Below are 27,395 nucleotides of genomic sequence, written 5' to 3'. Positions count from 1 at the left end.
GTTTGGGAATGGCGTGAAGATCGTGTTTGGAGGGGATTCCTTGTAACTCGGATCTGTACGTATTCTTGAACATCGAGGAGGTCATTGGTCTGATTCAATGAAGTCCTTTTCTGCGAAGTCAAGTCGTACTCTAAATCCTTTATGAGTCGTGATTGTGAGCGGCATGTCAGTTGTAGTTGGCCATTCTGTAGGTTGAGTGTGATGGGGTCGCCTAGTCTTTGGATGCTCATTTTTGTAGTTGTTCGTGATCTATAAACTGCATATTATAATTTACATTTTATTAAATTTTGTTAATTCTATTTTTTAGTTATGATTTTGATTAATTGTTATCGCAAAAGCTTTTTAGTTTTAGTTCAGTTTTTTTTAAGATTTACTCACACTTGAGTACCTCTTGTCAAAAATAGTGATGTGGTCACAAAGCGTGGATGTAGCACGGTGGGTTAGGCCGGCTATAGAGCATGCTCAGGACGTCCTCTCTGGTGGGTTAGGCCAGGAAGGGAAGTATGATTTCGTGCTGGTTTTTTAAGGGGTCCTGTTTTGTGTTAACTTTTTTTTTATATTATTTTTTGTTTTCCTTTTGTTTCGTTGGTTGTGTCATATTCTCAAAAATCAAATTGTTTTTGGTTTGGATTTGTCTTGCGACTTTTTGGTGCTTTATTGTTTCTTTATTAGACTTGGTAATAGTCTTCAAAAGAATAAATTATCCAGTTTTAAGCTGGTTTAATCCAGTTTGGGCACCGTGGGTTTTCTTTTCTAAGTCATGCTGTTAGTTTATGGTTTATGGTGTTTAGTAAGCTGCGTTGGTTAGTTTGGTTATTGTATAATTCCATTCCAACCGGGTTAAAGGAAACTTGTTATTGCTTGTTTGAGTTGTTGTTTTTGCAAACTTAAAACTTGATTTCATTATTTTAAACAATTCTTTGTGGGCGAGCTGTGTGATTGTGGATAGAATTTCTGTGCGTTTGAACAGAAGTTATAGAAAAGGTTAGTACTGCATTTCATTGCATGAATTTACTGCTTTTAAGACTAATTTTTACTGCTTTTGGGATTGAAAACAATAAATTGATTTTCATCGTATTTAAGTTTACTACATTTGAGGAACTAATTTAGAAATGAATTTACAACTTTGTAGTAACTTTTACTGCATCATTTAGTGCTGTTGGTTTAATATGGAAAATAGAGTTTATATTTTTATTTTCTTTTCTTGTTTTGAAGGGTGATCGTGGTGTGAAGACTACAGGAAATGCAAATTACTGAATAAAATGGTTTGTTCTATTTTGAATTAGTTAGTTTGAAAATTATTAAATTCATAGTTACCTTTAGTCGTCGGGGAAAAAACCGTGAGGGAAAACATCGTGAATAGCGTCTGATGTAGTTAGTAATTTTCCAAGTATGCGTATTATATTTTTAGTTTGCAGCAGTGGCCAAAGCAATTGTAGTGCATTTATTTTTTTAGTTCTTCGGTGCCTACTGCAAATTCATGAGGTGTGTTCTGGATTAGATTGTAAATTTTGTGATTGTATTGAGTGTTGTGGATGAATTCTAAAAGTGGGTACTTCTATGGGTTGAATATATTCATGCGGAATGATCAGGGGTCGGGATTCTTCGTCGTTGAAGGTCTTCGTGAGGGGACAAAATATATACATTTGAGTGACTGGATCATAATTCCGGAGAATGCCTTGGAAGTTAGTATTTTTTTAATGTAATACGTGAAATTTAGAAAAAATGGTGAGCTGTATTTGGAATTAATGAATTGAAATATGTGGTGAGGTTGTCGTGATGGTGTGTGTAAATGAAAATGATTTTGGATAAAACGATAATAAGTATAAGTATGTGTTTGCTTAGTTCTCAACATGATGTCGTGTGAGCAGTGCAAATCGCGTTCTTTTGGTGTCAGGAAGTGAAAAGTTATTAAAAATGTTTGAAATTTTTCGTGAAAAGGTTCATACGCTTGAATATCTGATAGTGCTTCTGAAATAATGTGATCATGCTTTTTATCAAGTAGGTTAAGTGTGAATATGTATGATGATTTAATAAAAAACTTTTCTGTGATTTGTGGATTAGCGAATTTATCGTCGTCAAGAAATTGGTCTTGATTAGATCTGATGATGTTATGATCGTAATAGTCAATTGAGTAGTCGTTAGCGCGGGGTTCAGTGAATGTTTTTAGTAATTTTTTATATCATACGTATGTAAATTGTCGGGGAGTGAGTGCTGTGGTTAACCTGAATAATTCGTCCTTATTTCTCTCAATATCGATAGTGGTTTTATAGAGTGGTAGCGTAAGGGGGTTAGTGAAATGATAATAAGCTGTCCAATGAAGTAAGGGTATTAATACATGTTCATCTACAAAGTGATGTGGTTAAGGGTTAGGGTCGGATTGATTTAGTGTATATTGGGGAAATAAAGGTAGGGTTATTTGAAGAAAATTCGTAGTATTGGTGTGGTCTGGATGGTTGATATATTCTCGGGCGGTTCCGGGTTTGGATGGGAATGGGTGATTTGGGAATTTGCGTTTAAATGTTCTATAAGCACGGTTAGTACTATTGGATGATTCTGTTGAATTGGATGAATGAGCTAATGATGGAGTATAATCTGAAATTGGTGTAGATGTTGGTGGATTTGATGATGTTATTGATGATGATAATTGGTGAATAGTTAGGGTGTGGGGAGATAGCAATTGTTGTTGGAGTGTTATAAAATTATCTAGTTCTTCGGAAATTTGAATATTATCTGGGGAGTTGTTGGTGGAGCGTTCATTATTGAATGGGGAGTAGGTTGGGGTTACTTGAGAAGGAGTGTAGGGAGATGTATGTTGGCTTTGAAGAGGGATAGGTCGGAAAGAGGGTTTTGAGAAGATTGTTGAATTGGTCGGGGTATGAGTAGAAGGGGATGGTTCGGAATCTGCGAACTCATCGGGAGTTTCGATATCAGAATTATTGAAATGTGAAATGGTTGTATAAATTGTGTTATCTGAGTTAGTGTCAGAATTCATGCCTGATGATGTATTAGCTTGTGGTGAATCAGGTGGCGGAAAAGCAAAAAGTGGGATAATAGGGAGTGGATTTTGGAGGTTGGCAGGGTGGGAGTTTGATCGGTGGAGTGATCCAACTTGGGCTGTTCAATGATTTGTTCGTATGTGTCGTCAATTGGCGGGTGTTGTGTCACTATATGTTGGATGGGGCTTTTTATGTGGCTGGGTCTTAAGTTTGGGGGTTTGTGATTGCTAAGTTTCGAAAATTCGTGAGAGTAATGATAATGGATGATTATGATGTATATTTGGCAAATGGGGTGCCGTAGGTAATGCGTTTGTTTTATTATTTGACTCATCGTATGTGTTGGGGTTTGTTGATAGTTTTGTATTATATTCTTTAATTTGTGCATCTAGGAGGATTTTATTTATTGATGATGAAAATATTCCAAAAAATCCTGCAAATAATATGCGTGCTTGTCGGTTTACTTGTGTATGTATTGCGCATGTGTTATAGATTCCTTTTAGTAATGAGAAAAGAAATCCAATAAAATTAAACATTGCGTATAAGATAGTCGATCTTTCTAAGATGTAATATGGCCATCCTAGAAAGGCTAAAACTTCGTTTTAGTGATTTACAAAACTAAAAAAATTGATTGGTGATAATTTTTCGTGGTCGATATTTTTCACAGTTTAAATATATGTAATCTTTGATGTCTTTAAAATATCCGCTGTAATCTTGTGCGTAAATATCTGAAAATCCTGCTGTTTCTGCAAGTTTTCGTAAATTTTGGACTATTGATTGTCGTTGTATAGTGTCCATTTGTGTTAGTAGTTCTTGAAACTGTGTTCTAATGTGATATTGTATATCGGATTTAGAATATATACGTATCGATTGTAAATCGATATTTGGATTGCGGGCTATAGCTCGAATGCTTTCAGGTGAAATTTTTTTTAATGGTGGCATTAATGTTGGGTATGGTGATAGTAGATAGTATTTATCTTCGTCGGGATTTAATTGTACAACGTTGTGGCTGTTTTTTGATCCACATGGTACTGCTGTGTCCTAAAAATATGTTCGTCATGAGAGTGTATCAACAAAATATACTTTAATTTTGTAGAATATGGGGATTCTTTTGTAACATCTTTTATCTTCAAAAACGTATAAAGGTGATACTTTTTTGGTACAAGTGTAATACCATAAAATATTTCCTTCATAATCCATAAAATTTGATCTATTTCCGGATAACAAATATCCTGCATATGGTATTTTGAGAACTGCTAGTGCTAGTGACTGTAGAATTTGTGTTCTTTCAAGTTCACACAATTGGTGTAGTGTTTCTAATTCTGAGAGTGACATTTCTTGAAAAATTCTTATTGTGTAATCTAGTTTCATGTCTAAATGTATATAATAGTGAATTGCGCTAAAATATGTGCGGTTCATGAGTGATAGTTCTTGTAACCGTGTACTATCGGCGTCTTGTGGTTTTAATTTTCCACCTATTCTTTCTATGTTTTTCTGAAATTTTACTGAGACATTAGGGTTTCCGTCGGTAAGTGAATGAGATGTGGCCATAGGGTCTTTAATTAGATGTCCTGCATTCATGTCGAAACCATGTTCGTATTCAACAAGGATTTCTGAGTACTGTGTTTTGTAAATTGGTTTTTTATATTTACATGCTAGTTCTGTTTCCGGGTATATTTGAAATTGTGTTAGTCTTTTTTCTATATTGTGGAGGTTTCGAAATTTGTTGTTATTAATTCTGATTTGATCAGGAGTGACTTCTTCAAATGGGATTGATTCAATAAAATATTTTTGGTGAAATTTAATCATTCTAGCGTGTATTTTTGCGACTTGAAAAACTGTGCATGTTTCTTCAGGAAACCATTCAATGGTTGCTTGTGTGCGTGTTGTAGGATCGCAATATCCTTGGTCATTTTTGCAAGGAAGTCGAATGCCTTGGTAAAGAACTGTGTCGTCTTTTAAATCTCGTGTTAATTGTTTTTTTTCAAGTTGTATTTTCCAGTCAAAAAACATTATTTCTTGATATCCTTTATTTTTTGTATCTGCTTTGCAATTTGAGGGATCATTGATACCTTTATGTGGTATCCAGTGTTAATCATGTAGATCGTATGTCAATCTTCCGTGTGTTCCATGAAAGGGGAAATTTCTGTCTAGTCTAATGTGACCTTGGTGTTTTTCAAGTTCTGCTTGATGTGCTAAGTCTTGGAAAACTTGAAAATTTACAAGTTTTCTATTCATTCCGTCGTTTTGTGTTAATTTAATTGTCTAAGTTCATTCTTACAGTCTTGAGGGCTAAGATGTAGTAATCTTTCGATATTACTTTGATAGAAAGATTCGTGGTCTAGTCGGTTTTTATTTCCGTTTGAGACTTGCGAGCAATGTACTTTCTTTTCGGAAAATGTTGCTGTAAACTTGTATCCTGTTAATGTTGTTGATCGGGCTTTTGATTATAGTGTGGCTACTATATTTGTTGTTTCTATGGCTTGTGGTTCGGATTCGCATTGTGTGACTTGATTTATAGCGTATTTGTGTAGTGTTTTTTGTTCGTTTTCTTCACAAACATAGTGTGTTACTAACAAATCCTGAGCTCCTGTAAAGGGGATAGATTTGTATGTTGTTCGGAAAAAATTAGAAAAAGAATGTGTTGAAACGTAAATATCTTTAAAATTTACATTTGTATGATAATCCGGAGTATGGGTTATAAAATGTGATATATCCAATTGTGTTTTTGGTGTATCTATTGTATTTATATATTACTTCAGTTGTTATAAATGGAGGAGGTAGTGATTGAGCTGTTATGTTTGGCAGACTTAGGGGAAAAGGGTGTTGAACAATATTATTAAGTTTGACTGTGATTTCAAATTTTAATTGCAGACTGTTTTGTTGAAGTATTTGAATGTTATGTTCTCGGATATCTTCGTGGATATCTTGTCTATATTGTAGTCTATTAAGTGCCCAACTATGGAGTCGGTTATTTTCTTGATGTTGTCCAAATAGTGGGATATTTGACGATGATTGTTCTCGGTATCTAGCATCGAGGTTGTTTGGAAAATTTAAAGGGAAAAGTGTTGGTGAGATTAGACTTATTGATGGTGTTGATGGAAGTGAGAGTGTTTCTCGTAATGATGATAGCGTTGTATCAGAAGAAATATCTATTGGTTCATTTACTTTATTCGGTTCACCTTGAGTATATGAGTGTGTTGTCCAATATGGTGGTCGTTCTGTGGTGTCTGATTAAAAGGGTTTTCTAGGATTTTTTGTGATGTTGGGGTTGATCCTAGGTAGTCTGAGGGTATATTGGAGGTGCTATGTTGTGAAAGAAGTGTGGGAGTTTCTGGTAGTGTACTGCTTGAAAGTTCTGAGGTAGTTGGTGTTGGTGATTGGGTTATATCAAAATGAACTCTGGGGGTTTGAAAATTTCTATTTCTTCGCGGATGTATAATTTGTCTGTGTATCTCAGATGTATTTTGATTGTGGCTAATGTGTCTGATTCGGTTGACGTCTTGTTGCAAGGTGGGATATAAGTTATATGTTGGTTCACTTAAAGATGCTTGTTGATGAACTGGTTCTAGTGGTTCTGATAAGCGTGCGTGCCGTTCTTCAAAAGTGTATGGGTTGTCTTGAAAAGAAATGCGTGTTGATGGTTGGGGATTGTTTGTAGTTGTAGGTGATATTGAACTTTCTTGGGATGTAGTTGGTGGGGGCTGGTTTGGCGGTGGTTGATTAGCAATTTTGGAAAGTTAGCTGAATTTTAATTTTTACTGGAAAATTTGTGTTTATTATAATATTCTTCAATAAAGAGTATCAAGAGAATAGTTGCCAGGGCAAAGATGAATATTGCCTTTTTCATACATTTGCACATTGTCATGATGAGGGAGATTAAAAATGTGAGGAAAATTTTGAATAAAAGAAAAATATCTGTTCGACTGAAAATAGTTCGTATCATTTAGATAGATTATACGTATTTGTACCTGTAGATGTGGTCAAGGATTTAGAAGAGTTGGAGATATAATTCAAATAGGGAATAGAAAATTTAAAAAAAAAACATTGCAAAAAATTATAAAAATTATTATTAGAGATTCAAAAGTTTCAATGAAAACGTATATCAAAAGTTTAAATAGATTGAAAAATTTTGTGAAGAGGTTTAGAAGTTTTTGTTTTATGTGATCAACTGTTATGGAAAGAAGCATTTAAGAAATGATTCGTTCGTCGAATATTTTTTAAAGTTTCGAGGCGAAATTTAAGTGTGGCCGGATCATTTATTGATTTTTTGACAAGTGGGTTGAGTTTTGTCAAAAATTGCTGAGGGCTATTTTTTCGGTGTTTGGGAGGTCTTCATAGTATTGTTTTTCTTTTGTTTGACAAATGGGGGTATCTTTGGAATATTTGTACTTTAGGCCAAACGATCATGGGTCTTTTTTACTTTAGGCTAATTTGCCATTTTTGGTTGGGGGAATTTTGAGGTCTGAATTGGGAAAATGTTGTTGATTTTTGCATAATCTGATAGGGGAGGGTTATAATATTAAAGTAGTGTTTTTTTTAGTTGTCAAGTTTTAGCAAGTTGCTTATTTTTGACCTGGAGGTTGTAAATTTATAGTTATAGATATGCCTGGAGATTAATTTCTATCGGCATCATAAGTTTGTGTTAGTGATATAAAGGTGACAATTTGAACAATTTCTATTAGCTGAACTTGAACTAGAATTGATTGAGGTTATTTTCAGCATGTTTTTACATAAATGTGAAGGTTTAAAGTGATTAAAAAGAATGTTTGCAGTAATCTAAATTAAAGTTTTTTCTTAAATTCAACTTTATTTAATATTTTAGACTGTGGGATGAATGTTTTATAGTTTTTCCGTGGTTGACTTCTAAGACGTGATGATTCTCTATGTTCGGATTTTTGTTGTTGATCCTGCGGTAAAATTTTTTCTGTTAGTTTTCTATTTTTGAGGTATTTTTGTTTCTGGTGTGTTTGATCTTTGAAGGTCTATGTTTTGCTGTTGAATTGTTTTTGTATTTTTTGTGGTATTACTGTTTTGTTTTTGTTCTATATGTGGGTTACTTTGAACGAGGTGTAAACCTGTGAAAGAATATAATTGAGTTAATTCGCGGAGTGCGTATTCTTTTGGGTAATAAGGTAATAAATTGTTACGGTGTTGAACGATTTCTTTTTTAATTAAATCAGTAAGTTTGTATGTTACTTCAGTTGGTTTATCAATTATTTGGTAAGGTCCTTTTCGAAGTGGTTTTTGAGATTACTTTTTGTGTATTAAAATTAGGTATTAAAACGAATGTTCCAATTTTTAAGTCTGTGGCTGGCATGAAGCGTGAATTAGTTTGGTTATTTATATTTTGCCTTTGTAACAATTTCTTTGTTACTTTTTGGTAGATTTCATTGTGTTTTTTATCTCTTTTTAAAATCCATTCGGTATGTGTACCGGAAGCTAATTTCAAAATTTGTGGATGATGAAAGTGGTCTTCATCATGTGTGTAAGGGTAGGTTATAACAAATTGATTCTTTGTTTGGTTGACAATAACCTTGTGCATTTTTATGAGCGTTTGCTGTAAACTTAATTGGTTTTCGTGGTTTTTGATTAGAAACCATTTCGTATGGTGACATTCCTAAAGTTGTTGTGATTTGTGAATTATAGGATAATGGGAATAGTTTTACATCTGTTGACCATTCAGTGTATCGTGTATCATTTCCAATAATGATGCATCTAAGATATTCTTGTAGTAAACGAGTCATACCTTCGACTAATCTATTTGTCCAAGGGGCATGAGATGTACGAGGTGTATGTTTAATATTATACAGGTGGCATAATGTGATGATTTCGTTGTTAATGAATTCTGTTCCATTATCTGTGACTGGTATTTCTGGTAGTCCGAATTTAGTTATCCAATGTTCGTAAAGTGTTGCGTAATAAGCATTACAATGTGGTACTGGGTTGAGTTCTTCGTAGTGTGTAAATGCATCAACAATTACCATAATATAAGATTTTCCTTCGGAGGATGGTGAAATTGGTCCTTTTGTGTCGAATGAAATTCTTTGATTGAAATATAGACTTTGTCCTTTAAAATTTTGTTTTGTTGCTGTTTGTTTTTGATTGGAATAAGGTTTGTTTAATTGACATATTTTGCAATCGTTGCATAATACTTTAATCCAAATTGGTGCATTTGGGAAGTAAACATTTTGTGTAAAATTTGGATATGTCTTTTCTGATCCTGAGTGTCCTTTTGTATGTTGTGTATGGGATATGTTAAATGCTATCAGCATCATGCTGAGGGTGAGACAGGGTACTTCAAAATCGGGTGTTTGATATTCTAAAAGGTCTGTAAGTTCATTAATAGTTGTATTATTATGTTTTCTAAAGTATCTGAGGAGTGTTTTATTTCCTAATATTGTTGTATCATCTTTTGTTGGTTTCGTTATATACTTGTGCCATGACTTGAGTTGTCGAATTACGGGATCAAGGTTTTGATATTTTTGTAATAACAGTAGTGTAATATATTTTTTTTCAACTTCTAATTTTGATAAAAGTATTGTGTCGAGTGGGTCATGGAGATCAAAAACTTAATCTATTGTGTATTTTGAATCATTTATTGGTGGTCCTGATAAATTTATTTTGTCAGTTAAATTTTCTTTTTCTATCAATGGAAAGGTGTCTTTTTTGTGTGGTTGTTGTTTGATTGTTTTTTGTTGAGTATTACTTTTTATCCAATGTGAATAAGGGATTGGTTTGAATGTGGATGTTCCTAATAGATCTACTTCATAGTGATTATTTTGACAATCTAAATAGAGTGGGAAATGTTGTAAGTTATTTATTTGTGACTGATCTATATCAGTTTTTACTGCGTATTTGCATTCTAATCTTGGTGATGTTTTATTTTTGCATGATAAAGTTTAATATTTTGTGGTATTTCAACTGTAGTTTTTCGTTTAAGTAGTTCAGGTGGTGTATTTCTACTTAATTTATCTGGTAGTGCAAGATCTTTTCCTGCCGTCCAAAATATATGTAAGTTTGGGAAGTTCATTAAAATTAATTGAAATCTGTAAACTCTATGGTTTGGGTTTGATTTCTGTGTGAAAAGAATTATTATAGACTTGTGATCTGTAAATAGAACTGTTGGATGTTTTGATCCAAGTATTAGAAATTCATATTCGGTAAGTGTGTATATTATAGCTGTGTATTCTCTCATGAGAGTAGAGAGTCGTAGTTCAGCTTGTGTAAATAAGCGAGAATTTGCTGATATAAGAATCATTTTGTTTGTTCCACTGTGTGATTGTAGCAATGCTGCGCCAATGCCAAAATTTGAAGCATCGCACATTGCGTAAAATTGTTGATTTGGATCTGGGATTGTATTTGATATTTTTGCTGTTAACAATTTTTTAATTTCTTTGAATCTTGTTTGATGTTCGGTAGTCCATTCGAAGTTATTTTGCTGTCTAAGGATGTTATAGAAAGGTCTTAATTATTATTGCATTTTGTATACATATTTACTTAAGATACTTAACATTCCAAGGAATTCTTGGATTTTCTTTTTATTTGTGGGTGGTTGAAGTTTCTGAATTGCATGTATCCGTGATTTCAATGGAGTTATAGTGTTTTACCCGTGTTAGGAAAAAATGTGATTTGTCTGGGGATGCTTTCATGTTTTCATTTTTGAGTATTTGATGATATTTTTCTAAAAGTATAAACATTTCGTCTTTAGTTTGTGACTGCATGAAAACATCATCTAAAGAAGTGATTGCATGTTTTTTGAGTATAAGTGGTCTAAAAATTTTACTCATAAAAGCTGAAAAAGCTGCTGGTCCTATGGAAATTCCATAGAATAATCAATTGAATTCGTATTGTTGATTTCCAATAACGACTTGTGTTAATTGTCGAGATTGTTCATCTAGTGGCATTTGATTGTATGCACTATTCATATCTTTTATTAGAATTACTTGAATAGGTTCAATGGGCCAATTACATTTAGATTCGTCAATTAGTGAATTGAGACATCTAGCATCCAGAACAATTTTTAGTGATTCTCCTTTAGCTAAGATGATAACTGGGTTGGAAAAGGTGTTACCTTTTGGTTGTTCTTCTTTGTTTACTGGTGATATAATTTCATATTGTTCGAAAAATGTCAAGTAGTCTGTTTACTTTATCTTGTAATTGTATCGGTACGTTACTTGCCCTTTGCTTTTTGAAAACTGCGTCAGGTTTTAAAGGTAAATGTAGACGTGAACTAGTTTTTCCAACATCGATTTTGGATGTTGCACAAACTGTTGAAAAGTTTAATAACAGTTCGGCTAATTTGTCGAATTCTTTTTGTGTTATTTGGGAATGTTCAAAGTTAAACATTGTTAGACATTTTTGTTGTTCTTCCGTATAATGTGATACTTTAAACGTTGGTTTAAAATATGGTGTTTTTGTGAAGTAATCAGTGTTTCTTTTTTCGTTGCTTATTTTGTTGTTTATTGATAATTCTTCATCAAGAATTGTGGATTGTCATATATCTAGTAATTGTAATATATTATTGACTCGATATGCTACTTCATTTGTGGGTGAAGTTGTAGCATTTGTTCCAGAGTATCCTAAGAGTCCTAAGGGTAGTGTTATCTGGTATGGTGAATTGTTATATACGTGTAATGAAATAATATCTGAATTTGAATGTTTAATATATTTTATGGATGAAATTGTGTGTCGGAAAAATTTATGGATGGGTTTAAATTCAAGGTCTGACATAAAGAGATGTTGTTTTTTTTGCTCGTTGTTTTTTATCGTACTGGTGGGCTTGTTTGATTGAAAAGTTATATACATTTCCTGATAGTGGCTTCAAGTATTTTCGCTCTTGATTGTAAATAGGATAAAATTTGGAGAAAAATGGTGGTTGTTTGCTTAATCTTTGATTATTCATTTTTATATGAAGTTTGCTATTTAAAATGTTTATTGTGGGAATATACTTAATTATGAATGGTATGCCAATAATATTGTGTTTTATGTCTGTAATGTGAAATGTTTGTTTAAATGGTTTATTTAGTATTTTATTTTGTTCCATTCTTCTAGTGGTAGCCTTGTGCTGTTGCTAATTTACTGGCTGTCTTTATAGGTGTTAGGGTTGGATGTAACGATTTGATTTCATTCCAAGTAGGGATGTTAATAATATTTGATTATGCTCCTGAATCTATTAAAAAATCTATTACAAGATCGGGTGGTTGAAATTCTTTACTTTTTGGGCTTTCTAAGAGAAATGGGATTGTCCAAATTTTTTCTTTTGGCTGTTTTTTTTGTATATTTTGGTAAATGTGATTTGTACTTGAGCGTTGTTTTTCGTTATTGACTACTGTATTTATTTCATTTACATTTTGTTCAACTGATACATCGTTTCTTATGGGTCTAGTATAGTAGTCTTGAAGAAGTTCCGATTGATTTTCGTAAATGTGTGAGCTAAAGGGTTGTTCGTATACAATGGGTTCGTTGTCGTTTTATACTGTGATCATATTAACTGAGATAGTGTTATTTGTATCACTTTCGCTGTCTGTTGATTCACAATTAATGTGGTTTAATTAAAGTTCGGTACTTTCTGTGTTGTCAATACCAGGGGGATCTGAAATTGTTTCATCAGTTGCTTTTACCTGATTAATTTGTCGCTGATGTTTTGGTGTGTTACTTCTATATTTGTGTTGGGAATCAGGGTAACGATTGTTGTTTCTATAAGGGGATTGAGAATAATTTATTCGATTTTTATGATTGGGATTCCTATTTTGTGAGTTGTTTCGTGACTTATTATAGTAATTGCTATTGTTTCCTTGATAATTAGATCTGTTGTAGGAATTGTTTCTTGATCTATTGTTTTGGTAACGTTGATTTCTGTTGTTTGAATAACTTCTATTTCTGTTATTTGAGTAGTTTCCATTTCTATTGTATGATGAATTACGTGATCTATCGATTGAATAGTGTCTATTCTTAGAATTTGAATAGGAACTGGTATCAAAACATTCTGTTCTGTTTGAATTTGATCGTGAATAGTTGTTTCTATACTGGTTATTTTGGCTATTTGATCGACTATATCTATTTTGTGAGAAATTTCGTGAATTTCGTTGTTCTGGTGATCTACCTCTATAACTTGAGTTATAGGGTGATTGGTTTCTTGAGTAATTTGAATTATTTGGGAGTGGTTTACCAGAGCTGTTATTACTATGTATATTCTTGTTTGGTAAATTTGGATCCTTTTTCATGTATTGATAGAATGATTTATTTAGTTCTTTGTACTTTTGCGGTTTATTTTGATTATCTTGTTGTTTTTGTCTACATTCGGCAATGCTGTGTCCGTATCTTCGGCAATAATTACACCATTTCTTGAAAGATGGTTTGTCTTTGAAATTGGGATTTTTCTCATATATGTTCAAAGTTTCAGTAATTTTTTCAGTTAGGTCTACGTCTGAATCATGTATGTTGTTTACATATTTAGTATTTGTTTCGATTCTATTAACGTATTGTAGTTTGAGATTTGCTGTTTCTTCAAGTTTCATTGTGATTTCTGCTTGTTCTACTTTGTCAACTACTTATCTGAAATCTAAATCTGGTTCTCGAGTTGATAAGGGATGTTGTGCTCTCTTTTTAATAGCTATTTTTCTTTATTGGGGTGTTAGAGTCATCATTAAAATTTCTGTCATTTTCGTGTTTATATAATCATGAGTGTTCAGTGAATATGCTTTTCGAACTAGTGTCTCGATTCTAACTGCCAATTGTTTAATTGTTTCATTTGGTAGTCTACGAATTTTGTTACATAAAACTCTTTGATGTTGTTTATTTCTTTCAGAATCAAACATTTTTGAAAATTCCTGTGTAAATCTTTTCCAATCTGTTTTTATGTCTATTGGTAAAACTGAAAACCATTTCCGAGCTGCGCCATCAAGTGTTGTTTGGATTAACGCTGTGCGTCTATGTATCCAATTTTGATGGAGTGGTGTATTAATTGGTTCAGGTCCGATATTTAAAATTAAATTTGCTGTGTCTGCGTTTAAATAGTCTTCTACAGAATATTCAGGGTCTGTGCCTGTGAATAACATCAGTGGTTTATTTGATGTTATTGATGATCCACCCATGAGGTATGGATTCCTAGTCATCTGTAGTGATTCTGCGGCATTTGGCATTTGTGAAAAATTTGTCAGTTGATTTTTTGTTATTTCATGTTGTTGCAAATAATATGGTAGTGGTGTTTCATTTTGCATTTGTGTTGGTTGATAATAATCAGTATTTGCTGGGTTTTGTGAGTAAAAATTATTATTTTGAGATGCATGATTTGGTCTAGGTTGTCGCATATGTTGTTCTCGTGTATATGATTCAAAAATATCTGGTTGATTTACGTGATAAGAGTGAAGTCTTTGGTTTTGAAAATTGTGTTGATGGTTTTGGTCATGAAAATCGTCATCATCTGATGATAGACAATTAGGTGTATAGTAAGGTGTTTTTTGTTTATTTTGGTATGGTTGTTTACTATTTTTATTCTGTTGAAAAAATGGATAGTTTTCACTTGGGTCTGTTGGATTTCGTGGGTTATCATTAAAATTTACGATATTTGATGTTTGTTGTTGGAAATTTTGTCGTTGTGAAAATGAACGATTATGCGGGTTTGTACGAGGAGGTTTAGATGTTTGTGATCTATTTACAAAGTTATAATTGTGTTCTGCAAAATTACTTCTGTTGAATATTCTTTGTTTTTGTGGTGGTTTCGTCATTGGTCTAAATGTTTGGTAATCCATATGTGAATATTTTGGAGCAACCGAGGGTTTAACCGTAGATTGCAATGTTACCTGAGGTAATATTGAAGTCTTTGTTTTTGGCGTTGTAAGGTTTGGATGTATTGGTGACATACTTTGCTGTGTAGTTGTTACAATTGTTTCAACTATTTCTTCATTTATAAAATGTGATGGTGTTTGAATATCTTGTTGTGTAAGATTTCTAGTTCCATTTAAGTTTTCTTGTTGTACAACAGTTGAATTTAAACTATTATTTTGTCTTCTATCGGGTAAAAATGAATTATAGTTTAAAGGTGTTGCATCTATTGTAAGTGGAAATACCTTTACGTAATCTTTGTGAAAAGAAATTATACTGATTGCTTGACTTGAGATGTCTATTGGTATGTTCAGAAATAATGGATGAGACCATTCAGGGTCCCAAATATAGTCTGATTGTTCTGCAATGACAGTGTAGTCATTGGTACTTTGGGGTCTGAAATTTTTTCTTGCTTGTGCAATTAAATCAATATTATGTGCAAAATAATCAATTATGAACCATGCTAAGATTTTTTGTAAATCATGTTTGACATTTGGTGAAATTTCATTGTTCGAAAAATTTTCACGAATTGTGTTTAAAAATGCTGAGAATGCGGCAATTTCATTTCTGACATTTGTGTGTCTTGATGTTTGAACCGATGATGTGCTTTCAGTTCCTATATTTTCTAGTATAGATATACAACTATATATTAGTGAAAAAACATCGTTGGTGAATATTGAGTTTGCTCTTTGTGAATTTTGGTGTTGTATATTTTTAATGTATTCTGTGAATACTTTTGAAAATTCTATGTCGACATCGTCTGTTTGAATAACATGTTTGCTATGATATCTACTTTCTGTGCTGAGTTCTATGGTGTAGATTCCATATGGTTGTGTTAGGTTACATATTCCTTTTAAATAATGATCGATAATTTGTCTTTTGTTTTTTACTTCTGGGAATTCTGCTTTACATGGGCTAATTCCTTGTTCGAATACATTTGCAATTAAATTAGTACAAAATTGTCTTTGTCCTCTATCTTCAGTGAGTGAATTTATAATAAAAGGGAAAACAGAATTTTCGTCTGAACTGTCATCACTTGGACTTTGGCTCATTTTTTCGTTTTATAACCGTCAATGCGTAATGTTCAATGTGTCTGATTGGTTGATTCCTATTGTATAAACGTACTGGTTTATTTTTGTATATCTTTTTTATACTTCTTTTTCCTTGTTTTGACGAAGGTGATGTGGCTTCTGAATCAGAAAAGTATAATTGGTCGTGAACTGGGTAGTTTTTATTTATTGTGTCTTTGAGTTTGCAAAGTGCATCTAAATTGCTGACTTCTGATTCAGAGACTGCGTTTCTACGCTTTGAAAATCTTTTTCGTGTAATTTGACTTTGTTTACTTAAAATTTTTCTTTTTATTGTTTGACGTTTTGTGCGAATATATCCGATTCTTTGTTTGTGCGGTGTAATTACAAGATCGTATGCTTCGTTATTTATTTCACAATTGTGTAGTACGATTGTTTGTTTATTTAATAAATTGATCAGTGACATAAGGTTTAGGATGAAGGGTGCAAGATTGTTATTAGTGATTTTAATATCCTAGACTGTTAGTCCTTACGATTTTTTGGTTAGCGTAACTTGGGTCTTTTATGTAGGGTTGGAGAGGAAAGTATATATCGATTCCGAAGAATGATTGTTACTTTCTCGTGGCTATTCTAAGTTAAGGTGTTAACTTACTTAATCTTACTTAGGCGTAGTGATTGTGTTCAAGGGTTGGAGAATAGTAAGTCGATCCACAAGGTTCAGGTATAATTAGAACACAGGTACTTCGTTAGGTACTATATTAAAACTTTGTAGGATTTTAGATTTAGCCTGGGTCAGGTAAGAGGGGGGATTAAGTGAAGGATGAAATAACCGAAGTTCTTCACTGTTTAGCTTAATTTGAATGGTTAGTGTGATTGAAAAATTTCTATTAGTCCTGTGTCTTTGAAAGGGTTGGGTAGTGAATCGACGTTTGAGGTCGTTAGACACTTTATTTATTGGGTGGGGGAGAACAAAATTGTTCTATTTGATCCAAGGATAGGCCTTGATGATCAGGTTATAATTTTTTATGGTATAAAATGGATTTACCTTAATTATTTAATGGAGATCCAAGGAAAGCCTTGAAGATCTAGTTTAATATTGAACAAGTTGAAATGAAATAGAGGTAAAAATTTGGATAAGCCTTTAAATTTATCTGATAGAAAAATATAATGTTTGATGATATTAGTGGTTTAATGATTGCTGTTATGTTTAGGTGATGAAGCTGGGGATGCCAGGATGATTTATATATACTAACAATTTATTATCATGTCAACTAACTTTTATTTTTTATTTTCAATAAATATATTTTTCAGATATCCTTTTTTAATTTTACTGCAGATTTAAAGGAAACGATTTGAAGTGATTTTATAAACCGTTATTGTACAATAGTGAATGGGATTTAGCGCCTGTAATAATCATTGAAGATTTTTTTTCAAGGTTTCTATGTTTGCAAATGAAAATCTAAATTCCTTGCTAGTAAAATTCTAAATATAAAAGTTTGGTCCGGCTTTTGCCGTACGACCATGAAACTTAATGGTAAGTTTCTTCGTAGTCGTAGATCGTCTCTTGTCCGAGGCCTTCTTCCAATGCCTGGTAGTTCTAGTATTGTGCGGAATAGCGGTTCTGATCTATTGAGTCGTAGAGACATTTCAATTAGAATATTATCACGTAACATTTTTGAAATTTTTTTTTGTCTAATTCTAATATATCTGTTAGTTCTGAGCTAATTTGTTTTTTAAGGTCTTGATCGAGACTTATGGTCGCACCAGATGAGTTACGTTTGAGGTGTAACTCATAGAGTAATTTCGGATAGGGTACACCGTCTGCTCGTCACGCTATCTTATTTTCGGCCGGATAGATTCGTGCAACTTCTTAGTCTAATACCGATCCTAATCTTACTCTTATATCTTCTAGTCTCAGGGTGTTTAACTAGTCTCTGCTAGGCTCAATATATCTAGAGTATACTGGCTCATTGCGATTGCTAAAGTTCTCTTGGAGAGGTAACTAATTTCTAAATTAAACTCAAATCTCTCTGGTGCTGAAATCACTTGTAATTTCAGCACTTACAAATAAGTGGTTTGTTAGTTAGATGGATCGTGATTGGTTAATATTAAATATTTTATAGAGATAAAATATCCAATTTATAACCAATAATAAATATAGTTTATATCTGGTTCCACCCATCCGGGGTTTATAGAGTTTTGAATCTTAGATTGATTTTCTTTTCAGTGAAACAATTAATATGATTTCCCTTTTTTGGTTGCTGAAAGAAATCAAGATATTGTCGAGTTTTTTAGTCAGGTGATTTGATTTTCTGAGCTTGGCCAAAACACTAAAAAGACCCTGTTACGCCAAAACATACTGCCTAGCAGGCATGGTTTTTGGGCATTTTATGGAAGTTTTTGACCCTACGGGTGTGGGTGGGTAGGGGCATGCAATTTAAATAGATCTGAAACTCTTACAGTTCCTATTAGGAAAAAAAATCGGACCTTTTAAATTTGTTTTGAATCAATAGAGTGGTCTAAAAAACTTGCCATGTAGTTTTTGGGGACTGTGTCGGAGAGGGTTTCCTGGATGTCGAATAGCTTCACCACAAACTCCTCGTCCTCCTCAAAGTCGGGGTCGTCATAGATGACCACCTCAATCGTCTTCTCACTCTCGCCAGGACCGAATTCAAGCCATCTAAAACAGAGTAAACGGGATAATGTTTCATGCCAGAAAGACCAAATTCCCCTGTCGTTTATTACATTTTTACATATACACAGGGGCGGATTTAGAGGGATTTAGCCCCCTTTGTACTATTTTTAGCGCTTTGGGAGAGCTTGGAAATCAATTTGGTCTCCCTAAAAAAATGTTGACAAAAATTTCGCCCACCCCCTCTCGTAAAAATCCTAGATCCGCCCCTGCATATACATGTACATAATTCAACCAAATTCAATGTAAAAACACTTAATTTCCTGTTATTTGATAAATAGTAACAAATATTATTCAAAAATTACAGGCACTGTAGAAACTGAACATTTTCAAACAAAGTGAGTTAATGTGTATGGTAGTTAACTCATAGAGTAATTTCGGATAGGGCACACCGTCTGCTCGTCACGCTATCTTATTTTCGGCCGAATAGATTCGTGCAACTTCTTAGTCTAATACCGATCCTAGTCTTACTCTTATATCTACTAGTCTCAGGGTGTTTAACTAGTCTCTGCTAGGCTCAATAGATCTAGAGTATACTGGCTTATTGCGACTGCTGAAGTTCTCTTGTAATTTCTAAGTTAAATTCAAATCTCTCTGGTGCTGAAATTACAAGTAATTTCAGCACTTACGAATAAGTGGGTTGTTAGTTGGATGGATTATGATTGGTTAATATTAAATACTTTAAAGTGGTAAAATATCTAAATTATCCAATAATAAAATGTAGTTTAAATCAGGTTCCACCCATCCGGGTTTTACTGAGTTTTTTAGATTTATCTTTCTGCAATTTGAAGGATGGATGATGAACGTTTGTATTCGATGAACATCATTTTCTTGTCCGGTTCCTCTTGGTTAAAGAAGTTTCAGGACGCTGGAATTATGGGTAGGAAATTGTTATGTCGTCATTCGACAACGACTGTGATCCCCAATGAAATCGATCTGATTTCAAGATGGTTTGCTATGACGGGTTTTCCTGTATTGTGTAGAGAACTTGTTTTGTGTACTACCTCGTCTGGGAATGGCGTGAAGATCATGTGTGGAAGGGATGCCTTGTAACTCGGATCTGTACGTATACTTGAACATCGAGGTGTTCATTGGTCTAGTTCAATAAAGTCCTTTTCTGCGAAGTCAAGTCGTACTCTAAATCCTTTGAGTAGTGATTGTGGACGGCATGTCGGTTGTGTTTAGCCATTCTTTGTGCGAGTCTGATAGGATCATCTAGTCTTTGGATGTTCGTCTTTGTTGTGTTGTATAATCTATATACTGCAAGTTATAATTTACATTTTATAAAATTATGTTAGTTCGGTTTTTTAATCATGAATTTAGTTAGTTGTTTTCACAAAAGCGTTTTGTTTTAGTTCGGTTATTTTGAAGAGTTACTCACCCTTGAGTACCTCTTATTAAAAATAGAAGTGTGCTCACAAAGCGTGGATGTAGCGCGGTGGGTTAGGCCGGCTATAGAGCATGCTCAGGACGTCCTCTCTGGTGGGTTAGGCCAGGAGTGGGAGTATGATTGCATGCTGTTTCTTTGAGAGGTCCTGTTTTGTGATAACATTTTATGTTGGGTTTATGTTGGTCTTTCTTATGTTACTTTGGTTGTGTCCTTTTTTTCAAAAAATCAAATTGTTTTTGGTATGGGTTTGTCTTGCGACTTTTTTGTGTTTTATTATTTCTTTCTTAGACTTTATAATAGTCTTCAAAAGAATAAATTATCCAGTTTTAAACTGGGTTAATCCGGTTTGGGTACCGTTAGTTTTCTTTTCTTAGTCATGCTGTTGTTTTATGATTTGTGGTGTTTAGTAAGCTGCGTTGGTTAGTTTGGTTTAGTATACAATTCCTTTCCAACCGGGTTAAATGAAAGTTGGAAACTTGTTATCGTTTGTTAGAGTTGTTGAGTGTGAAAACTTGAAACTTAAAATCATTATTTAAACAATTCTTCGTGGGCGAGCTGTGCGAGTGTGGAAAGAATTCTTGTGCGATTGAATGAAAATATTGAAAAGTTAGTACTGCTTGCTAATTTTATCAATTTATTGCATAGAATTTGAATTTTACTGCGTTTTGGGGAAATTTTTAAAATTATAAATTTTCATCGTATTTAATATTACTGCTTCACGGGGAAATAATTTATAAATGAAATCACTACATTTGGTATGAATTTTACTACATTATTTAGTGCAAGAATGTAATGAATTTTTAGATAATTTATTAAGTTGTATTTTTATTTTTCTTTTCTGTTTTGTAGGTCATCGTGGTGTGAAGACTAGAAATATAAATCAAACATTGATAAAAAATGGTTAGTACTAATTGAAATTTATTAGTTAAGAAAATTTCAAATTATACTTACCTTAATCTTTTGGGAAAAAGCCGTGGGAGAAGATGTCGTGTATCATATCTGATGTTGTTAGTAATTTTGCTAGTATGCGTATGATTTTTTTAGTTTGTAGCAGTGGCCAAAGCAATTGAAGTGCTTTAATGGTTTTTAGTTCTTCGGTGCCTACTGCAAACTCGTAAGGTGTGTTTTTAATGAGGTTATATATTTTATGATTATATTTAGTATTGTGAATAACTTCTAAAATGGGTATTTCAATAGGCTGGATGAATTCATGCGGGATAAGGAAGGGTCTGGATTCTTCTGCATTGAGGGTCTTCGTAATGGGACAAAATATATACATTTGGGTAACTGGGTCATAATTGCGGAGGATGCCGTGGAGGTTAGTATCTTTTATACAGTATGTAAAATTAAGGAAAAATGGTGACGTGTACTTTGAGTTAAGGAACTGAAAACGATGATGAGGTTGTCTTGATGGGGTGTGCAAATCAAAATGATTTTGTATAAAACGATAGTATGTATATGTGTGGGTTTGCTTAGCGCGTAACATAATATCGTGGGAACAGTGCAAATCGCGTTCATGTGGTGAAAGAAAGTGAAAGGTTAGTGAAAATAACTGAAATTTGTCGTGGAAACTTTCGTAAGCTTGAATATCGGCTAGTGATTCTGAAATGATGAGATCATACTTTCTATCAAAAATATTAAGTGTGAATACGTATGATGTTTTGATGAAAAATTTTTCTGTTAGTTGCGGGTTAGCGAAGCGGTCTTCGTCTAAAAATTGGTCTTGATTAGGTCGGATGATATTATGATCGTAGTATTCTATTGTATACTCGTTAGCTCGGGGTGCAGTGAGTGTTTTTAGTATTTTTTTTTTCCTACGTAAGTAAATTGTCGAGGTGTTTGTGTTGTGGTGAGTCTATATAACATGTCTTTGTTCCTCTCTATGTCGCTATGAGTATTAGTTAGTGGTAGGCAAAGGGGGTTACTAAAATGATAATAAGCTGTCCAAAAAAGTGTTGGCATCAAAACATGTTCATCTACAAAACTACGTGTGTCATTAGTATCGTTAGGTGTGTTTAACGTATATTGAGGAAATGAGGGTAAGGTGATTGCAAGAGAATTTTTTGTGTTAGTGTGTTGCGGGTGATTAATATATTCGCAGGCTGTTCTTGGTTTGGTCGGGAATGGGTGATTTGGGAATTTTCGTTTAAAAGTGCGATAAGGTCGGTGAGTGCTACCAGGTGTATCGGTGGATGTGGATGATTGTGTGAGTGATGCTGTGTAAGCTGAGGAGGGTGTAGGAGTAGGTGGGTTTGAGGATTCCATTGTGGATGATAGTTGATGTATTGTGAGGGTGTTAGGGTGTATTAATTGTTGCTGTAAGGTAATAAAATTATCGAGTTCCTGGGAAATTTGGGGGTTATCTGGAGAATTATTATATGATCTGTCGGAATGAAGTGGAGAATAGGTTGGGGTTACTTGGGAAGCATAGGAAGGAGTGGAAACGGATGGGAGGTAATGATTTGATGGAATTGGTTGAAAAGGGGGTTTTGAAAAAACTGAGGAGTTGGTGTAATTATCATCTGATGGAGATGGTTCGGAGTCTGCAAATTCGTCAGGGGTTTCTACATTAGGGTTATTTAATTGTGAGATAGTGTATAAAACTGAAATATCTGAGTTAGTATCAGAATTCGTGCTTAATGATATATTAATAATCGGAAAATTGGGTGATGGGAAAGCAAAAAGTGGTATTATTGGAATTGGAGTTTGGAGGTTGGCTGGGTGGGAATTTGAGCGATGGAGGGATCCAAGCTGTCGGCTCATCGTGGGCTAAAAAAATGATTATTTTGAGACTGTAAAGTGGTGGTGTGAGGTTTTTCTATAATTTGTTCGTATGTATTATCATTTTGTGAATGATGTGGTATTATGTGTTGGATGGGACTTTGTGTTATATTTGGTCCAAAATTTGGATTATGTGTAATTGCTAAGTTTCGAAAATTACGGGGAACTAATGATAATGGATGGTTTTGTGGTAGGGTTGGTGTCTGTGGTGCTGTAGGTGTTGTATCTACATTATTATGTTCTTCATTGTATGTGTTTGATCTTGTGGATATTTTTGTATTATATTCTTTTATTTGTGCATCTAAAAGTATTTTGTTTATTGATGATGAAAAAAATCCAAAAAATCCTGCAAATAGTATACGTGCTACACTTGCTTGTCTATTTACTTGTGTGTGTATAGCGCATGTGTTATAAATTCCTTTTAACAGTGAGAAAAAAAATCCTATAAAGTTAAACATTGCGTATAAGATAGTTAATTTTTCTAAGATGTAAAAGGGCCATCCTAGAAAAGCTATAACTTTGTTTTTTAGGGTGACAAAACTGAAAATATTTATAGGTGAAATATCTTGTGGTCTGTATTTTTCACCGTTTAAATATATGTAGTCTTTAATATCTTTAAAATATCCGCTGTAGTCTTGTGTATAAATGTCTGCAAATCCTGCGGTTTCGGCAAGTTTTCTTAAACTCTGGTCAATTGATTGTCTTTGTATTGTGTCCATTTGTGTTAATAGTTCCTGAAACTGTTGTGTTCTATTGTGATGCTGAATATCCGATTTAGAATATATTCCAATTGATTGTAAATCAGTATTTGGATTACGAGCAATGGCTCTGATGCTTTCGGATGAAAACTTTTTGAGCGATTGCATTAATGTAGGGTATGGTGTGAGGAGATAGTATTTATCTTCATCGGGATTTAATTGTACTACATTGTGGCTGTTTTCTGATCCACATGGGACTGCGGTATCCCAAAAATATGTTCGTCTTGAAAGTGTGTCTACAAAATATACTTTATTTTTATAGAATATACGGATTATTTTATAACAACGTTTATCTTCGAAAACATATAATGGTGATACTTATTTCGTGCAGGTATAAAACCATAAAATATTTCCTTCGTAGTCTAGAAAATCGGATCTGTTTCCTGATAATAAGTATCCTGCGTAGGGTATTTTTATTACTGCTAGTGTGAGTGATTGTAAGATTTGTGTTCTTTCCAATTCGCATAGTTGATGAAGTGTTTCTAATTCGGAGAGTGACATTTCTTGAATAATTCGACTAATTGTGTAGTCTAACTTCATATCTAAGTGGATATCATAATGAAAATTACCAAAATAGGTGCTATTCATTAGTGATAATTCTTGTAAACGTGTACTTCTACTGTCATGTGGTTTTAATTTTCCACTAGGTTGACCTGTGCTTTTTTGAAAGTTAATTGGTATGTATGATGTTCCTTCGTTTCTAGGGTGACTTGTGGCATAAGGGTCAAATTTTATTTTTCCAGTGGTCATGTCGAAACCTTTTTCGTATTCGACAAGTATTTCAGAGTATTGTGTTTTATAAAGTGGATTTCTATATTTACATGCAAATTCTGTTTCATGATAGATTTGGATACGTGTCAATTTTTTTTCTATATCATGGATGTTTTTTTAAATCAGTGCTTTGTTTACATGATGGGTTTACGTGTTCGTATGGGATTGATTCAATAAAATATTTTTCATGAAATTTTATCATTCGAGCGTGTATTTTTGCTACTTGAAATGATGTGCATGTATCTTCGGGAAATCAAACAATTGTTGCTTGGGTCCTTGTTGTAGGGTCACAATAACCTAGATCATTTTTGCAAGGTAGTCTAATTCCTTGATAGATCATTTTGTTATCAGATAAATCCCGTGTGAGTTGTATTTATTCGAGTTGTATTTTCCAATCGAAAAACATTATTTGTTGATATCCTTTATTTTTTGTGTCTGCTTTGCAGTTTGAGGGGTCATTTATTCCAATGTGTGGTATCCAATGTTTATCGTGTATGTCATAAGTTAATCTTCCATGTGCGCCGTTAAATGGATATTTTTCGTCTAATCTTATATGTCCTTGATATCGTTCGAGTTCTGCTTGATGTACAGAATCGGCAAAGGCTTGAAAATTTACCAATTTTCTGTCTGTGTTTTTATTTCTTGTTAGATTTAGTCTGAGTAATTCATTTTTACAATCATCGAGATTTAGATGTAAAAGTCGTTCTATGTTACTTTGGTAAAACGATTCGTGGTCAAGTCGGTTTTTATTTCCGTTTGAAACTTGTGAACAATGTACTTTCTTTTCGGAAAATGTTGCTGTAAATTTATATCCTATGACTGTTGTTGCTCGGGCTTTTGAAGGGTGTTTAACTAGTCTCTGCTAGGCTCAATAGATCTAGAGTATACTGGCTTATTGCGACTGCTGAAGTTCTCTTGTAATTTCTAAGTTAAATTCAAATCTCTCTGGTGCTGAAATTACAAGTAATTTCAGCACTTACGAATAAGTGGGTTGTTAGTTGGATGGATTATGATTGGTTAATATTAAATACTTTAAAGTGGTAAAATATCTAAATTATCCAATAATAAAATGTAGTTTAAATCAGGTTCCACCCATCCGGGTTTTACTGAGTTTTTTAGATTTATCTTTCTGCAATTTGAAGGATGGATGATGAACGTTTGTATGCGATGAACATCATTTTCTTGTCCGGTTCCTCTTGGTTAAAGAAGTTTCAGGACGCTGGAATTATGGGTAGAAAATTGTTATGTCGTCATTCGACAACGACTGTGATCCCCAATGAAATCGATCTGATTTCAAGATGGTTTGCTATGACGGGTTTTCCTGTATTGTGTAGAGAACTTGTTTTGTGTACTACCTCGTCTGGGAATGGCGTGAAGATCATGTGTGGAAGGGATGCCTTGTAACTCGGATCTGTACGTATACTTGAACATCGAGGTGTTCATTGGTCTAGTTCAATAAAGTCCTTTTCTGCGAAGTCAAGTCGTACTCTAAATCCTTTGAGTAGTGATTGTGGACGGCATGTCGGTTGTGTTTAGCCATTCTTTGTGCGAGTCTGATAGGATCATCTAGTCTTTGGATGTTCGTCTTTGTTGTGTTGTATAATCTATATACTGCAAGTTATAATTTACATTTTATAAGATTATGTTAGTTCGGTTTTTTAATCATGAATTTAGTTAGTTGTTTTCACAAAAGCGTTTTGTTTTAGTTCGGTTATTTTGAAGAGTTACTCACCCTTGAGTACCTCTTATTAAAAATAGAAGTGTGCTCACAAAGCGTGGATGTAGCGCGGTGGGTTAGGCCGACTATAGAGCATGCTCAGGACGTCCTCTCTGGTGGGTTAGGCCAGGAGTGGGAGTATGATTGCATGCTGTTTCTTTGAGAGGTCCTGTTTTGTGATAACATTTTATGTTGGGTTTATGTTGGTCTTTCTTATGTTACTTTGGTTGTGTCCTTTTTTTCAAAAAATCAAATTGTTTTTGGTATGGGTTTGTCTTGCGACTTTTTTGTGTTTTATTATTTCTTTCTTAGACTTTATAATAGTCTTCAAAAGAATAAATTATCCAGTTTTAAACTGGGTTAATCCGGTTTGGGTACGGTTAGTTTTCTTTTCTTAGTCATGCTGTTGTTTTATGATTTGTGGTGTTTAGTAAGCTGCGTTGGTTAGTTTGGTTTAGTATATAATTCCTTTCCAACCGGGTTAAATGAAAGTTGGAAACTTGTTATCGTTTGTTAGAGTTGTTGAGTGTGAAAACTTGAAACTTAAAATCATTATTTAAACAATTCTTCGTGGGCGAGCTGTGCGAGTGTGGAAAGAATTCTTGTGCGATTGAATGAATATATTGAAAAGTTAGTACTGCTTGCTAATTTTATCAATTTATTGCATAGAATTTGAATTTTACTGCGTTTTGGGGAAATTTTTAAAATTATAAATTTTCATCGTATTTAATATTACTGCTTCACGGGGAAATAATTTATAAATGAAATCACTACATTTGGTATGAATTTTACTACATTATTTAGTGCAAGAATGTAATGAATTTTTAGATAATTTATTAAGTTGTATTTTTATTTTTCTTTTCTGTTTTGTAGGTCATCGTGGTGTGAAGACTAGAAATATAAATCAAACATTGATAAAAAATGGTTAGTACTAATTGAAATTTATTAGTTAAGAAAATTTCAAATTATACTTACCTTAATCTTTTGGGAAAAAGCCGTGGGAGAAGATGTCGTGTATCATATCTGATGTTGTTAGTAATTTTGCTAGTATGCGTATGATGTTTTTAGTTTGTAGCAGTGGCCAAAGCAATTGAAGTGCTTTAATGGTTTTTAGTTCTTCGGTGCCTACTGCAAACTCGTAAGGTGTGTTTTTAATGAGGTTATATATTTTATGATTATATTTAGTATTGTGAATAACTTCTAAAATGGGTATTTCAATAGGCTGGATGAATTCATGCGGGATAAGGAAGGGTCTGGATTCTTCTGCATTGAGGGTCTTCGTAATGGGACAAAATATATACATTTGGGTAACTGGGTCATAATTGCGGAGGATGCCGTGGAGGTTAGTATCTTTTATACAGTATGTAAAATTAAGGAAAAATGGTGACGTGTACTTTGAGTTAAGGAACTGAAAACGATGATGAGGTTGTCTTGAT

The 27,395-nt window shown here is 33.5% G+C and overlaps 1 protein-coding gene across 1 annotated transcript in view; it reads right to left on the bottom strand.

Annotated features, from left to right (window-relative positions):
- Positions 1–18,382: 18,382 nt before the first annotated feature.
- The window catches only part of LOC134855973 (sodium/calcium exchanger 1-like), a gene marked incomplete at its 3' end in the record, with an annotated part of 42,277 nt that continues 33,264 nt past the window's right edge, over positions 18,383–27,395 (bottom strand). Inside the window, exon 7 of the mRNA XM_063872339.1 lies at positions 18,383–18,530. Within this exon, the coding sequence (XP_063728409.1) occupies positions 18,383–18,530 (148 nt within the window). The remainder of the gene's footprint in view (positions 18,531–27,395) is intronic.

The sequence above is a fragment of the Symsagittifera roscoffensis genome, unplaced genomic scaffold (genome assembly GCF_963678635.1).
Source record: "Symsagittifera roscoffensis unplaced genomic scaffold, txSymRosc1.1 SCAFFOLD_258, whole genome shotgun sequence".
Classification (NCBI taxonomy): Eukaryota; Metazoa; Xenacoelomorpha; order Acoela; family Convolutidae; genus Symsagittifera; species Symsagittifera roscoffensis.
The sequence above is the reverse complement of the archived record's forward strand: the minus strand, read 5'-3'. Positions and strand labels throughout refer to the sequence as shown.